Raw genomic sequence first — 18,038 nt, forward strand, 5'->3', positions numbered from 1 at the left:
GAAGAGAGAAAGTTTCAGGCATTCTGAATTTTGATTAAAAAGATCCCTTTTGGTGAGTGTTTCAACCAAAACTATCTAGAACCAGAGCCTTAATGTGAGGGCCAATGTAATATAACCACATTGCCTAACCTCTGAGGTTGGTAAAGGAAACACAAGGACTAAATGATTATTAGTACCAGTTTCTAGTTTAGAGGATGTAGTTTGTTTGATGCCTCTTGAAGAATCCAAAGGCGCACAATGCGTGATGACATTTCATGGGACTATGATAGGATGAGAGAGGGGAGTGGGTTCCTCAGCATGTCCTGTGCCCTGCTGAAGGAAGCATGGCCCAGCTGGAGAATGAGGCCTAGTGTTCTCTGTCAGGGTGCACATGGTATTGGTCCAGGACCAATGGTTGGCTACTCTCGGAGGTCAGCATAGCATTGATGCCAGAGTTCAATGCTTTCTGAGAACAGGGCCACAGACTAGATTATCTGGTGATAGACATGTGGGGCAGAAATTGACTTCCAGGTGTTATGAAAAGTCAGATATTACTTTCATGATTTCATGATCCAATGGCCTCTCATGAGAATATACCTCATGAGAATTCCTTGCCACGGTCCCTGGCCCCAGGGATCACTAATGGTTCTGCCCAAAGTAGAGGTAGTGAGATATGTGGGTGATTTGGGTGATTACATGGGATCAGATGAGGCCAAAACCCAAAAGCAAGGGGTTGAATACATTGTAAAATTTAGGAAAGCATCTGGTAATAACAAAGATGAGGAGAGTCATATTGAATAAGAACTCTGGACTTCGAAAGAATAGAGGTTGATATTTTTGGGAGATGAGGAGGTAGGGAGTTAGGGGAGAGCCCTATAAGCAGGCAGTGAAAATGAGAACGTTAAAGCATTGGTTGAAGATTTACCCAAAGAAAGATGAACTCTGATAAAGCTGAGTTTTGATGAGGGAGAAGTAATAGCTGGGCCATTTGGGTACATATGGAGAATATGGAACAAGAATTTCATAGGACAATACAGACAATAAATTAGTTAGTTATATAGTATCACTATTAAATGTCCTGAATTCACCACCCTATGGTGGTTTTTATGGGGCGCCTGGGTGGTTCAGTTGATTAAGCATCCAGCTCTTGATTTTGGCTCAGGTCATGATCTCACAGTTTGTGGCTTTGAGCCCGGCATTGGGCTCTGCGGTGATGGTGCAGAGCCTGTGTGGGATTCTCTCTCTCTTTCTCTCTCTGCCCCTCCCCTGCTTGTGGTGTCTCTCTCCCAAAATAAATAAACAAACTTAAAAAAAAGAAGTATACACAAAAACTATGAGGTAAAGCCTTGTCATTTGACATACATGTATAAAGATGTACTTAGTCAACTTCCAGGAAATGAAGTTAAACTAGGCAATTATTAATTGAAATAGTTTAAGGTAATTGAAGTATTATAGAAGATTAAATTTCTATTCTATAGGGCAGGTGAAAATTTTCTCATTATAATTCAGAATTTTCTTTGTGTGAGCCCAAAAGTAAGATGAATTTTATAAAAGACACTCAAGTATTGAGGATCATCTTTGGCACTGAGCACAGAAGAAACTTTACTGTAGAGAACAGAATATAAAATATATTATTAGGGGTGTCTGGGTGGCCCTGGGTGAAATTAACTCTTGATTTCAGTTCAGGTCATGATCTCAAGGTTTGTGAGTTCGAGCCCCACAGTGGGCGCTGTGCTGACAGTGTGGAGCCTGCTTGGGATCCTGTCTCTCTCCCTCTCTCTCTGCCCCTCCTCTGCTCTATCAAAAATAAATAAATAAACTTAAAAAAAATAAAATATATTAATGTGTACTTCATGCTGTATTAGTATTATTAGCGATAATAGTATGAATTACTAAGATACTTAATTTTACATTTGGTATTAATACATTACTCCTTTCAATTTTTCATACTGATGAGGACTTATAAGAAGTTCCCAGTAGAATATAAAAACTCATTTTTGAATTGGAAAAATAATTTTATCATCCGATAACTGGGATCAGTCCATTTGAAAGAATATTAAAATAATATACCCCTTGATCTGAATAAAAATCATGCAAATCAGATAAGTACAGTAGGGATAAATGACTTTAGTTACCCACTAATGGACCTGTAAGTATCTGTAAGTCAAAGGATTTATGTAATATGTCATTGGCTTACTTTTTAAAAACCACATAATTTACTATTTTTGTATATACTATCAGGAAAGGAATATATTTCCTCACTGTGCACTGATTGTCCTTTAGCTAACAAAAAATACTCTGTCAAAGTTAATTTACAATGCTAATTTTAAATACGATGTATTGGCATAATTTACATCAATAAGCTGCATTTCTTTAAAGTGTCAGTGAGTTTTGACAGATGTATAGGCCTGTGGAACTACTGCTACAATCTGCATAAGGAACATTTCTATCCTTCAAGAAGATTGCATGTGCCTGTGTTCAAAGTGGTGAATGATTCTCTATTACCAGATTACTGATGGGCAACTGGATATACCTAACATACAGGGTTTGGGTGGCTTTTTTAAAATAAATCTTCCAGGAGTACCTGGGTGGCTCAGGTGGTTGAGCATCTGACTTCAGCTCAGGTCATGATCTCGTGGTCCATGAGTTCGAGCCCTGCGTCGGGCTCTGTGCTGACAGCTCAGAGCCTGGAGCCTGCTTCAGATCCTGTGTCTCCCTCTCTCTGTGCCCCTCCCCCACTCACACTATGTCTCTCAAAAATGAGTAAATGTTAAAAAATTTTTAAATAAGTCTTCCCATATTATAAATTGTATCTTAAAATATTCCCATAAATTAACAGGACTGTGCATGTTATAAAGCAAATGTCCTCTATCCAATCATGTCATTTTAACCCAGACTCTACATTTTGAAGTGTTTTTAGAGCACATAAAAAGGAGGAGGATTTTTTCTACTTCATCAGCAAGGAAGCAAAACCCCAGCAAAGTTAAATTATCAAGCCAAGGTCAGAGAATAGGCAGTTAGGACAAGAACAAGTTGCCGGCTTCCCTGTTCCAGATTTGGCTTCCAGGGCAGAACTGGAAATTCACAAATGGAAATAGCAACTGCAAACACCATCTCAAGTGCTTCTGCCTAATTAGCATGCAGCCCAGAGCTGTCCCCTGGCAAGAGGTTGGGGAAACACGGTTGTAAAAGAAGTTCTCCCTTGTGCTGAAAAAGTGCCAACCAATCTAATTTAGGCACTCAGCACTCAGTGAGATGTTCAGGCTGGAGCTTTGGTATTAAAACTCAAAGTCTCCTTGTGCGTGGAAATAAAATGAACTTTGAAAAGAGCACTGTAGTATTTAGGGAGGTCTTTGGTACTGAGGACAGAAAATAATCCTGCTGGGGGAATCTAACATCCTCATCCCGAGAGTGGGAATAATAATAGGAAAAATAATGACATACTACTTCTATGAAAGAACCATCTTGAGGTACATAGGAATTATTACTGAGTCATCACTTAAGGACTAATAATAGTTCAATTAGTGAGAGTTTTAAGTCATACTTTGGTATAACTGTCTTTATGTTATTCTCTATTCCATATAGGACATTATTTAAGAGAAAAGCCTCTATAATCAGAACAGGGTTCAAACTTGGTCTGTGTACTCACTAACTGTGTGACTTTAGGATGAGATTTTTCCCTAAGTTATAGTTCCCCATCTGTAAAATAGGCATATTAATGATTTCCTTATAGGATTTTTCTAAAGTTTCAATGAAATCATACACCTATTTTTGGTATTGTTACGTAGAAGAACACCAACTGGTAGAGGACCTAAAACAGTAATCACTTAATAAATATTTATTCTTTTTTTTATTTTCCCTAATTTATACAGTTGCATATATAGGTTTGCTTTTTTAAGTGACAGAGTAAAATATAAATACCTTTTTGGTCTTTGAAATGTAATTGCAGGAAAACCAAATGCTAAATGAACTAAATTTCACTTTGGGCTTTATTTTTTTTTATTTAGAACAAAATTGTTCACGATATAAAGTGTTTCTTTGCTGTTCTAATCAAGTGCATACCTGCAATGTGACTTCAGGTTAAAAAAAATAAGGTATAAAATGCATTCCTACTATTCTGGGGCATTCCTTTTACACACTTGAGTATGGCATTTGAGGTTTTGATGTGAATAGCAGTGTGATTTTTTTTTTAAGTGGGAGAAAGGAAATTCATACCTTGGAGAGGAAAATAGGAAGAGCCCCTGGAACTCTAGTGTGTTAGATTAAAAACATTATTTAGAGGAACAGAGTGGGAAACCGGTGAATATTTTGGCTTTTATAAAAAGGGAGTGTGCCTCATAAACAGGACAGTTGGAATGTATGGAAAAGTTCCAGTTAAAACAAGGCACAAAGCACATGACTAATATTGCTTTTCCAAGTTAGACAAATGCAGCTTTAACCAGAATATGCCTCAGAGGGGCCTCTGGAGCCCTCCCTGAATCTTGAGATTTTTGATCCTTGCTCAAGTTCCAAGTCTGAAGAAGAAAAACTATACTGAGAGATGCTGTGCCCTGACCCCTATCTTTCTTCTTGACTGAGTGTCTCTTACTTCCTCGCAAATTTCCCCCAGATGAATAAGTGTCAGAAGACAAACTGATGTGCTCAGGTAAGAGAGTGATTGCAAAAGTGAATTTGATCCTCTTCAGGAAAAATTCTTGTTACACATTGAAAACCTGCTTGGACCACCAAGAGAAACTTCCTGTCAAGAAAATAATATGAACTGCAAAGTCATTTTCAAGTGCAAACAAGTATTCTTCATATTCTTTCATCTCTTTCCCACATCTAAGAATATGTCAAAATACATGAAATATAAAATATAAACATATATGTTTATATACACATAAGCATATAAACATGTGTGTGTGTGTGTGTGTACACACAATCTAAAAACAATCACAATTTCAACAAGATTGCTGCATTGCACCTGTCTGGTCCTCCTTAATATGAAGAGATTACTTCATCACTAACTCATGGCATTCTCTTTCTCCTGACATTTTCTGTCACCTTAGCATGGATTTCCTTGTATATTGTTTTTATTTCTTGTTCTGCACCACCAAACTCAAGTACATTTAGGATGACCTTAGACTTCAGCTTACCTGAGAAGTTCCAATTTATACCCATTGCACCAGTGTACTTAATAGTGGCCTCTTTTGTGTTAAAAAGTGTTCTGATGTAGAGCATAATTTATACGATCACCCACTGTAAGCTGCAATAATTTTTTCAAAGCTAAGTTGACTGAAGTGTGTGTATATGAATCACAATGAAACATCAGTGATATGACCTCACCAGACCACCCTTCTTGTGATGGCCCATTTCAACACAAATGAGTGTCATCAGTGGCTTCATGATGGTTCTTCTTGTAAATTCCATCATGAACTAGCATTTTCATTTATGCCATCCCAGCCAACTTTAAATTCTGACTCATGATGGGATTGCCCCAAACAGGGCAGGGCAGACAAATGGAATGTGTAGTATTGCCCTAACATTTCTTAACCTGCCTGGCATTGAACATGGCTTTCTCCCCACTTTTGTTCTCCAAAAGTCTTTATGCTAGCATAAAACCCTATTGAGGTCACATGAATTTTTCCTGTGTAATGAGGGAGGTTGAAACTTGTCCTTGAAACATAAAGATTACAATAAAAACCTAATAAACCTGGTTAACAAGAAGAAAAGATTAGTGCTATTTCATAACATTGGCATTACAAGGAAATTCTGCTCAGTAAAAAAATACTCAACTTTACAGGGGCAAAGAACATTTGCCTAATTGAAACTTGATTTAGATCTGAGCCATAATGAAACATCAAGCGAATCTGGTGGTTTTGCATCTGATAATGGTAGCAATAAAAATGTGACTTCAATTCAGTATCATTCCCTTGACATATTCAGAATTCTTTTAGAAACTACCCTTGCTTTAACATAAATTAACAGAACTGTACATTATCAGAAAATTAGATGTAAAAAATTTGCCCCTATATGTAGGTTCATTTTTTTTCACATTTGAAAACATCAAGATGAGTTCATCCAGATATGTATCATTAAGTATAATTATATTGCCTTTTATAATAAATAGGTTTTAGAAATGAAGATTTCTTTAATGTAAATAATCAAGAGCTATAAAAGCCTCAGAAATTAAACTACCAGATCAACCTCCACTTAGACTAGCATTTATTCATCACACATTTACTGAGTGTGTATCAGATGCTATACTTGGATTTTGGGGATAGAAAGAAAATATATATAAGCACCTGCCCTCTACAGTCTAGTAGTCTTACTTTTCCAAGGGAAAACAAAATGTATCTCTTCAGAGTGGATGGTCTATGTCATGTAAAGTAATGTTATGCCTAACATTTCTAAAAAAGCATTTACATTAATCCTGCTCAAGTCTTTCTTCTATTATCTTTCAAACCCAGGTGAATTTTCCTCTTACTTCAGAAACAGCTCTGAGAGACAACCCAGAATGGGGGCAGCAACTCCATGGTGCTGTGAGGGGCTGGACCCTCTTTAACTTTGCCATTTAAAAAATTTTTTTAAATTATTTTAATGTTTTTTTTAAATTTATTTTTGAGAGAGACAGAGCACGAGTCGGGGAGGGGCAGAGAAAGAGGGAGAGACAGAATCTGAAGCAGGCTCCAGGTTTCGAGCTGCCAGCACAGAGCCTGACACAGGGCTCAAACTCATGAATCATGAGATCACTACCTGAGCCAAAGTCAGACACTTAAGTGACTGAGCCACCCAGACGCCCCTACCTTTGCCTTTCTTACCCTTGGCTTCCATTAGAAGGGTTCCCTCAGGGCTCAAGATGGCTGCTGCTAGTCTAGACATCCTTTTATAAGACTGGGGCACCATGCCCAGCTGCTCTGAGTTCTGGCCTGTTAACAGTTCACAGTTGCCACGTTGGTGGAAAATTGGCTTCCCTCCATCAAAGAGAGCCACATCCCAGCAATGTGTAAAGGTTAAGCCACCCCAAGTCTCAGCCCTCTCTGGACTGACATCAGTCAATGACTGACTTATGGGAGGGTATAAAAGCCAGACCCACTCCTTACCTCAAAGTGGGACAACTTTGGGGTATCATTTGTGCTCCAAGTTCTGGGTGGAATCAGGCTAAGACCAGAATTTGACTGCAGCGATATCTTTGTGCCTGGCCTTCCTGACCTTACCTTACTTCCCTTCTCAATAAATCACTTTCCAAGAACCTCTAGCTCAGGTTCTTTCTTTGGGGAGCTAATACAATTATTTTTCTCTTATAATGTCCTCATTTCCTCACCTTTTCTCTTGAGTCACAACATACATATTGAACATTATTGAACATATTGAACATACCATGACCTTTTCCTCCAAATATATTTTGAGACTATCAAACCTAATCACTGGAACAGCTAACAGTGAAGTCAAGAAAGAAAGGAATCCAAGCTGATTTTCACCAAATAAAAATATGGGTATATTTTTTAATTGCAAGTAGAAGCAAAATTATTTAGACAAAATGGTTTTTCCCATAAAGATACTCATTTTCATTTCCATGGCTTGAATGCTTGTTTGCTACAAGTTTGAAACAAGCAATATGGTAAAGGCAAAGGAGAGAGAAAAATGCTCTAGGTTGGGTATTATTGCTGCTAGACAATAGTAGTATTTTCTGAATGTATAATTTAGTACCAAATTACAAAGGTTAAAGTGAATTTTTCTACCAATTCTATATGAGTACGGAACTATGAACTATGCATTTGTTGCATAAAAATTATTGCAGTAAGCTGAAGTTCTGGCACAGATGCATTATTTTAATTTTTAATTATATCTGGTTCTTTGTCTATTCAACAGTAAAGTTATGTTTCATATAGCCTAAATGCTAAGTTAAAGAACAAATGCAAAATGTTAATAAGTAATGTGGTTCTGTATTATATTTATATGAAATCCAAGGGAAAAAAAAAAACAAAAAGAAAAATACAAGTACTTGTACTATTTCCTTGCTCCCTCTGTTTTGCAGTACTCCCTTAGTCACTAGCTTCCTCATGATACATCTCTAGCTCTTCAGAGCTTCCTTACTCAGATCTACCAAGAGCTTCCCATGCTTCTGCCTTTTCTTCCATGCCCCTTTACCTAATCTCTCTTAAAATTAAACTGACTTTGGTTTTGTTTCCTGTGCCTGATTTTCAAAGAAGTAGTCTTAACCACCTCTTCCCTCCCTATATTTTTGTAGGGTCATTTAAGAAACAGCACCTCAGTCAAAACTTGGAATAACTAGGTAACAGCAAGTGATTCAAACACTCATCTATTGCTTCATTTTTATTTTTACATCAAATGATAGCGTGCTAAATTTCTGTGCAAAAGAGAACTTTCAATAATCACGTAATATATTTTGAAGACATCTGTAACAATTACATGGCCATGATATACATCTAGAATAAGCAAACTCCAAAGTTCTATTCCAAACTTTATTCTATGTGTGCTCAATTTGTCTGGTTTTGACTGCTATCAAAGTAGAGTATGTATTCATTGTAACAGTGTTTATTTTTTTTAAGGAAGTAGCTTTAAATAATTATCCAAGTTTAATTTAATTTGTATAGTAAATGCAATTAAGAAAAGGATACTGCCTGGAAAAAAATGCATTTCTACATTCTTCACAAATCATTCTGTCTATTCCTAATAGGAGAATCTAGAATAATTGATTCTGAATTTAAAATACTAAAATCTGTATCAGTTTTAATTGTTGGTTCTTCCAGATAACTTTGGGCATCCTTTAAATTTTGTTGAAATTTTGTGGTGTAGACTGTAGAGCAGAAAAACATTAGAAATGTTTCCTAAAACTTTCACTTTCTCTGATCACTTGACTTACAGAAAGATCCCAATGTAAACATTGAACCTTATGTTCTTTTTTAGTTACTTTTTTGGTCCATTTCCCTTCTCTTCTTACTTCTATAGATTTAACATTCTCAAAATAATATGAATAAACGTATCATCCAAAACAAAGAATACTTAAGTGACAGTCACAAATATGTAGTTTCCTGATTTTTGTGTACTTTATCCTGTTGTTGATGGATATTTATTACACTTTATGACAGACTGTTATAAAGGTCATTTCACATGCGTCAGAAACATTTAATTCTGGGAAATAATTAGAAAAATATTCAGATTAAGTCAAGGTACCCTTTGAAGAATGTGAACAAAATGAAGGTGTTGTAAGAGATTTTCAGTAACCCAGTATAGTTATGCCAAAATTGTATTTGTAACAGATTGGATTGATGTGTGTATATTTGACTAAATTGGCTTTTAAGAATCATCTTAAATAACTAAAATAAAAGCAGTAGCTTTTTATTTTTATATATTAGCTATATTTTTAAAACTGTTAAAGGGGCACCTGGGTGACTCAGTCAGATAAGCATCTGCCTTCGGCTCAGGTCATGATCTCATGGTTTGTGGGTTTGAGCCCCACATTGGGTTCTGTGCTGACAGCTCAGAGTCTGGAGCCTGCTTCGGATTCTGTGTTTCACTCTCTCTCTCTATGCCCCTCCCCTGCTCATGCTCTGTCTCTCTCTCTCTCTCTCTCTCTCTCTCTCGAAAATAAACACTAAGAAAAATTTAAAAATAAGTAAATAAAAATGTGTTCATGACCCAAAGGACTTTCATTTGAAAGATGATTAATTACATTTATGACAAATTTAAAGACATAAAACACCTCCCTTTTCTTTGAAGCTGGATCTAAATATGCATACAATATATGTATACACATATAATAACTTACACATGTAAGTTATTATAACACTAATTATAATAACATTGCAATAAGCCCTTTGCTGAGTGTCTATTATATCCTACACACTATGCGTGGCATGCTTATGCTTGCTCATTTCATCTCATATCAGTATTTTGATATAGGTATAATTAGCTCTGCATTACAGTGGAGGAAATGGAAGCCTCAGAATTTAGGTAACTAGCCTAAGAACACATCGCTGTTGAGTCACAGTGCTATGGAAATTGGGAACTTTATTTCTAGTGACTATTTAGCAATGGTACCTCATCACATCTGTTACCTCTAGTTGTAACATGAGTAAAAGTAAGACTCTCAGCCTATGCTCAGAGATCAAGGAATAGAAATTTTCAGAATGTACACACTTACATGACATTAAATTCTTTGCTAATTTCTGTTTTGGTAGCACACTTTTTAATTACATGGGGTTTGTGAGGCAGTTAGGAATAAAGCAAATGAGCATAAAAGAGGGTTCTGAAGATACATGGTATAAAATATGATTCTGCTTCTATTGTCTTTCCTAATTTCCATTAGGATCCACAAAAAAAGTGTCTTTAATAAAAACACAATGCTAAAGAATACAGTGCTATGCCACATCACTAGATGGGCAGCTACCACTCTCATAGAGTGGGAAGAAGAACCACTCAAGCACATCCTCTAATAAGGTGTCAGTGCTGAGGACTGCTAGGAAACCTCCACTGGAAAGCAGCCTCCTGTGATGTTGCATCTGTAATGGGGCAGCGAATGGACTGAGTAGACCTAGAGGCTGATGACAAACTGCTTATGTCTGTAAACAGCACTCATGCATTGATGTGTGTTCAGTGTAATATTTCTACTTACATGAAAGTGCCTGGCAGACACACACACACACACACACACACACACACACATCCCTTTAGCACACATTGACTAACTGCCTCCCTAGTAGCATGTCCATTCAGTGTAAAGAACTGCTTTAATTGGTGTGATATTTGCATGTTAGGTATTCCCTTAATGTGTATTTAAAATTAAAAAGAAAAATCCTTAAGATTCTGCTTAGCAGAGTGTGTCTGGTTTGTCTTCTCTAAAGTCTCACCATGACACTTTCCGGCAGTTAACATTTGACATTATTCCCATGGAGTTCAATTTATGGCCTTCCTCCAGTTCTGCAGAATCATAAGGCCTATGCCATCCATATCCATTTATGGGATCATTTTACCTATAATTATATAGACTGAGAAATGTCAACCCTGGAACCTAAGAAGTATTGACAGGACCAAAGTTTGTAGCCCTGTTGGTCATCATTCTTAGGTATCTGAAGTTTGAGAACAGAAGTTGGCACTAGAACTTTTTTAAACAAATGGTCAGAAGGCAGACTGTAAAGAAAACAGATTTTTGCTTGTAAACTCGTTATTTACAACTTGTGTCTTGGAAGTAGGAGACTGACCTGACCTTGAATCTGGGTTAACTTAGGACACAGTCTAACAACTATTAGAAACAAAGACTATAGTCATAGAAGCTTCAGCTTCCCTTCCAACAGAGTGCAATCTTAACTGCCAACGTCCTACCTATTGAGTGAAAGAGCTAGTCAAGTCTGAACTGAAATAGACTTAATTCCACATTCCAGTCAGGTCAAGTTTAAGAGTTAGTGAAGGCTAAGTTAGGTCTGCAAATGTGCTTGATTTCTTTCTGAGAACAAAACTAAGAAGGTTACTTTCTCCTCTGAATACTTCAGAAATAAGCACCTTTTATAGGTTGGCAGGCTAAGCCAGATGGAAGGATTTTAGGCTATGGAGTTTTCATAGTTAGGTGGCCACCCTAGTAGTAAAGGCAGCCCAAACATCAGTTATTTTAGCTAGGCCAGGCTGGGACAGATCAGTAAAGAAGTTCTAGATAATGTTTATTAAAAGCTGGTATAAAGCCAAGGACAAAGGCTGCAAGGGGACACAGAGAGGAGATAATGGAACTGCCGTTAAGTGTTCAGGAAGGACAGTTTTGGCTTAACCTGTTGGTTGTCTGGGGAAATACAGAGAAAGGGTGCTCGCTATTACCCCATTTAGTACCTCTCTGCTATATTTACTCTCTTGGAGTTTCTCTTTTTATCTTCCCACTGCCAAAGCCCACCACATGCCACCTCTAGGTCACAGCAGCTTTAATCCTGTATTGTAGAATGTTGGGGCAAGTTGAGAGAGAAGAAAAAGAAAAACTGATTGGATGGGGACAACCAGAAATTTTGTGGGTTCCATCCCTTTTCAAACTACCACATCCCTGTGTGATTGTATATACACACACAAACACACATGGCCCTCTTTCATTACATTTTTTAAAAAGATAAACACAGATTAGAAGAAAAAAAGTGAAATGTCAAAGAGACATACTAGATATCACTGCCTTTATGGAGTCATCCTTAAACATACCCTCTCCCCCCAACCCCTATCCTTCCCTCCAGAGCAGAGAAGCCCCTAACTGTGTGCCCATAGTGCCTTGGTGATATCTCTCGTTGTGCTTATCACATTGTATTTTACTGTTTGCCTATATAGTTATCTCCTCACCCAGACTGTGAACTACTTACAGCTAGAATGTCTGTGTTATTTACTGTATGCCTGTGGGTGAGATGAATAAAATGCTGTGATTTCCAGTGTCTAGTGATTTCATAGTAAAGGCTGGACTGTAGGAAGTATGTGATTATTCCACTAAAAACTCACGGTAAAATAATTTATGACTCATGCTTTATTATATTTTATGTGTTTAAGCTCATAATGATGAGCCTCCTTATAATGATACAAGTAGTTAGTGGCTAGGGGTAAAGGTAAATAGTTTCCAGGCACAGCCACGTTACTAAAATGTCACAGCCAAGTGGGAATCTATGGACAAGTGAATTGGTCACAATCTGGAAGTGATCTAGTAAGAAAAATTACATTGGGTAAACTAAACTCATTCAGGTACTTTGTATCTAAAATGCTGAGTCATGCTGCTACATTTGGTTCTGATATTCATCAAGCCAAAATAATCAATATTAACACAATCAGAATCCCCATTTATTCTATATGTCATCATTTCTCAAGAAATCAAGATCATTTTTCAGAAAGTTAATTTACTATAACCCAACATGGATTGACATGTTCAGATTGGGGTCAGTGTATGACTATTTTTACAGGGAAAAATTCTAGTTCCAAAAATGCCTCATTAGTTCAGATAATATGAAATATAGTGAAATTTTAGCACACTAAAAAAATGTGGATCGTCTTTACTATTGTAGTAGAATTCAAGCCAAACCCCAAACCTACCTAAATTACATTTTAATCACCCTACTTTTTTCCAACCTTATAAAACCAAATAGTAACTATCCAGGAAATGTATCTGTTAATTGTTATGTAGTTAACCTTACCCCTTCCCAAAGAAATTATGTATTTTTTAGTGTCATGTACTTAAAACTATTGGTCAGCTTATTTCGGTTTTCAAGATACATTTGGTTTAGAATTGTATATACTTCTCAATATGAGAGTAACACCTCATTTTATCCTCCATTACAGAAGACAATAGATGTACATCCTCGAATGCAGCTTCCTGCACCAAGTGCCTTGCTCTGGGTCCGGAATGTGGATGGTGTGCTCAAGAGGTGTGCCTTTTTCTTTCTTATTTTCTTTCTTCTTTCTTCCTTTCTCTTCTCTTCTCTTTTCTCTTCTTTTCTCTTTCCCTGTTCTTCACAGTTGACTTCTCTAGGCATGATTTTATTGCCCTAATATTTTGTGCTTTGAAGGTGCATCAGGAAAAAGAAAGACACTGCTGAGCATCAGGAAAATTTTATTTGGTTGTATGCTTAGAAACAGCATATCTGACTAACTATAAAATAACCTTTTCATTAGGAAAATTATGGTAATTTTGAAATGAAGTGCAAGCCATTTTATGTTTTCCATCTGTCCTATAGAGAGAATTGGCAAACACAGATAGTGACTTTTGATAGGTCAGTAGGTTTTGTGTGAAATTCTTGCTACAGCTTGGGGCATTAGGTTATATATCCTAGTTGGATTGTAGTCTTGTACTTGCTTATTAAAGAAAAGCAAGTTAGTTTATAGGGCTGTTTCATTTGTTTTTATTTGAAATACTTAAAGATAAGTTATTTACTCCATTTCATAACATTGTATATCAATTCATTAGTTACTTATGAAAAATGGGATGCTTTTCCTTTGACATGTGACCCTGTTTGTGTGATACTGTGTACATTTAAATTCTGTGGAATGGAAAATAAATCAGAAATCTTTTATTGTTCAAGATTAGTGTTTTTATATTCTAACAAGAGAAACGTACCCCAATAACAAACTTCTTAGTAAAACAAATATAATGCATTCCTTCTTTCCTGGCTGTGAAGTTGTTTTGTGAATTTTTTCTTTTGTTGATATTCTTCCATCAGAACTACTTTACATAATAAGTTGCAATGAAGAAGCCATCTATAATCTGGGGTTCTTTTGTGAAATTACAGAGATAACTTTACATTTGTTTATGTAGCTCTTGGGAATTGGAACAAAGAGATATTTAATGACCTTTTGCTTGCTATGAAGATCTCTAGCTTTTGCCTTCTCTGATTTTGCTCAAAAACTGCACCTACCATCATCTTTCCAACCTCTCCTGTTACTACTTGCCTATAACTTATGCATCTCCCAGAAGGAAAAAGAAAGCTGAAAAGTAGCAAAGGATGGTGGACATTACTTTCTTCTAAAGCAAGTCAGTAAAGAGACAGAGGAGGGGTTCACAAAGTAGTCTTAGCCATGTCTGAAAGTGTCTCCTACTGACAACCCAAAGGCTTCTTGGATATACTCTAGCCTTTACCAGTGAGGAATCAGATGTCACTCGAAACTAGGCAGTGCTTCACCAGAACCCATGGAGTGTGGCAATGTCAGAGAGAGGACAATTCCAGAATTTCTATGACAAGTCCCATCACCTCCTATGAGCCAAATGACCAGACAGAACTCACTCTATTCTCTGAGACTACCTTTCCTCATTTCTATAACCCTGAGTTTGGAATTTACTTCTAGGTTTTTCTGTCAAGAGTGTTTCATGGCTTTATATTTCCTGACCCTAGGCCAATACTCCATTTTAGATTTTCACTAAGGAAGCCATGAAGTTTGTGTCAACTTGATGTCAGCTGCTCAGAACTTTAGTAAGTGTAGCTTAGAGGAACTCTCAAAAGATGATTAAGAAACCCAGCTGTCAGCCAAATGTAACATGCCAGCCATATAAAATTCCAAGTTCCAGAGAGACCCCTTTATCTGATATCGCCGCTGGCACAGAAAATCTGGAGAGGCTCAGTTATGGGAATAGCAAATGTCAGTCCTGACACAAAAGGAAAGATGTTGAGTATTCAGAGAAATTGGTGGCCAAATGTCAAGAGGTAATCCAAGGAGAAATGTGAGGTGGCTGCCAGAGCACAGGAGGCAAACCCATGTCTGCTGTTGATCAAATATTTCAGAAGAGGATCTCAGAAAACATTTGGAAATCACTTGGCTGTTTGTGTTCCAGAATATCCTTCTTGTAGTACAGGGTCATCTAATTCATGTGTTGAAAATGCAGGCTCTGAAATGAGGTCAACTTGGGTTCAAATCCCAGGACCATCAGTTTCTAACCATATAAACTTGCATACATTACTCTAACTACTCTGAACCTCAGTTTTCCTTAGCTCTAAAATGGAAATAAAAATTGTACCTATGACATACTATTGTGAGGATTAAATGAAACAGTATGTGACAAGCATTTGTCACAGGCATTGCTTAAGAAATGGAGTTGTTACTAAAAGAACTTGAGTGAGACTCCAAAGCAACTCATTCAGGTTTAGGAAACCAAGAGGACTGTGTTAAGAACACAACTTAGGGGGAAGCAACCAGTGTTAGGACTCAGCTACTAGCCACATCATTAACAGAAGGAGCTGTCCACTCCCTGCAGGCTGACCTGACATCCTTGAGAAGAAGAATACAATGATTAATTTTGAAAGATTACCCACCATTAGACAACTGATGTCTAGAAAATTTGGACAGGGTATATTCAATTTGCCTACATTCTTGTATAGCATGTTAACCTGATGTTCTAGATGTTTTGCCTGCTCTTTCTCTCCATGTTACATAAAAATAATTGTAAAATAATTAGGATGGAAAAGACCTTATCAGTATTGCCTAGTTTAACGCATCAAGCTCCTTTTTAACATATGTAAAAGACTTGATGAGTTTTGAAGAATTCTCTTCTTCTTCTGCATGCTATGTCATACACAGATTGTGATCACATAGTCAGAAGTTCAGAGGGCAGCCTTCGAACATAATTATACTAAAATGCAACACAAAGGTATTCACCGTCAAAAGGAACATGATAGAGTTCTTTCATTTCCGTGCAGATTGCCATGTTTGGAAATCAGAAAGACTCAGAAATAAGAAGAAAAAACTTTTCTTATTTTTTCCACAAATAATTATATTGAATGGATAAAAGTAACAAATGATGAAAAGCTACCTGAGGTAACTTCAAACCTGGGCTTTCATTTACAAATGGGATTTAGATGCAGAAGGAGTATGGTTTTGCTTGTGTATTTCGTGTAGAAAAAATAAAACACAAGCATTAGAAGAAATTAAAATGACACAAAACACCACAAATTAAAAGGGTGTGGTTTCAAATTCTTTTCTTTTATACAAAGTGGAAAGTAGGCCGCAGTGGGCAGGGGCAGCATTCCATTCTTTATTTTGATGTCACGGTCTTTTCTTCCCTTCTCAAACCTAATTGTCAAATTGGCAGTGCTTTTCTAACTCAGTTTTTACAGCAGAGTAAAAACAGCCATGCTGATTCAGACATTGCAAAATAATTGAGACTATTTTGCCTATTTCAGCAAAATGATTTGACATTTAAAGGTCAAATGGCATAGCGTGATGTATAGTTGCAGTGAATTAACCGTACTCCCTTCTTTTCCATTTCTGTGTACACAAATAACAGAATCCCTAGATGAAAAGAAAAATCAGAATTACTTGTATTTTATTTCTTTTCTTGATTTGAAGTCTTGGTGTTTTTACATCTATTAAATGCATGTAGCCCTTTGTCTGTGGCCTGTCATGAACATAGAGGTACCAAGTCTTAAGTACCCTCAATATTGCTCAAACTCTAGGACAGGAAGGATCCTCTCATCTATCTTGGAGCTTTCTGAAGGAAAGTGATACATATGATAGCAATATATGCCATCGTTCTTTGAGCTTAATCTTATATTGAGTACCTCTAAGTTTTATCAATGGACAGAATAAATTTGGATACAAGAAATTAAGGCTTTGGAGATTTTTAAACATCATGATAAAAATCTGGGTGTATGGTCAATAGCAAAGCAAATTGAATTTTTCTATTCCCATGAAGCCATTTACCAAATGACAGCTGGAAATCTTGATTGAAAAGAATATATCCTCTTAATATATCCTCTTAATATCTCTTAATATACTTATATTACAAGGGTGCTTCACACTCTAATTCAGGATCAGTACTGTAAATATCAGTACAGTAAATATTTTTTAAGTTTTATGGGCCACATACTGTTTCTCTTGTATGTTCTTTTTTAATTACTTAACAGCATTTTTTTAAAAGGTAGAATGCATTTTTTTTAGCACTCAAGGAATACAAAAACAGGGCATGGATTATTGTATTTGTACCACCATGCCTAGTTTTTGAACCCCTGTTCTAAATTAAGAGAGGAATTAAAATCTTTGTGTGAATGTTTTTATATTGCCTATCACCATCCCATCTAATACCAGTGCCACAGATGTTACTATTCATAATTAGTGATCTAATATTCAACTAATAGTGAACTTGATAATTTCCTTCTTCCATAACCCTTTGAAATTCTATGTTTCCCCTAAATCTAATGCCTATAATAATTACATTTACTTGTTTAATGGCTGGATTCATCAATGGCCTATTGACACTTTGACAAGGTCTCTGTCTTCTTCCATTCTGTATCTTTAGCACCTAAAAACTACTGACCCTGTGTAAGTATTCAATCTGTATTCTTTGATTGAATGATTAATTGGAAACCCAATTCCCTGGATCAGCTGAACTAAAGGAGGAATGACTGAATGTCAGATCATAATAGCCACTGCCAGTAAAATCACTGAGCAAATAATCTAGCTACTGTGTAAGCAAATGTTCCAAATAATTCAGGCCAACATTATATATAATAAAATATATTTCTATACTTTTTAATACATTTCCTGTTCTTAGGGGAAAACATGAATGGTTACATGAAAAATAAAAATATCAAATTTTTTCTCAGGATAAGTTAAATTTTAAG

General features: G+C 36.5%; 1 protein-coding gene across 1 annotated transcript in view; it reads left to right on the top strand.

Moving 5' to 3' along the window:
* The window catches only part of ITGB8 (integrin subunit beta 8), an 84,051-nt gene that overhangs the window by 12,461 nt on the left and 53,552 nt on the right, over nt 1–18,038 (top strand). The window contains exon 2 of the mRNA XM_049641601.1: nt 13,270–13,355. Within this exon, the coding sequence (XP_049497558.1) occupies nt 13,270–13,355 (86 nt within the window). The remainder of the gene's footprint in view (nt 1–13,269; nt 13,356–18,038) is intronic.

Source organism: Panthera uncia, chromosome A2 (genome assembly GCF_023721935.1).
Source record: "Panthera uncia isolate 11264 chromosome A2, Puncia_PCG_1.0, whole genome shotgun sequence".
Classification (NCBI taxonomy): Eukaryota; Metazoa; Chordata; class Mammalia; order Carnivora; family Felidae; genus Panthera; species Panthera uncia.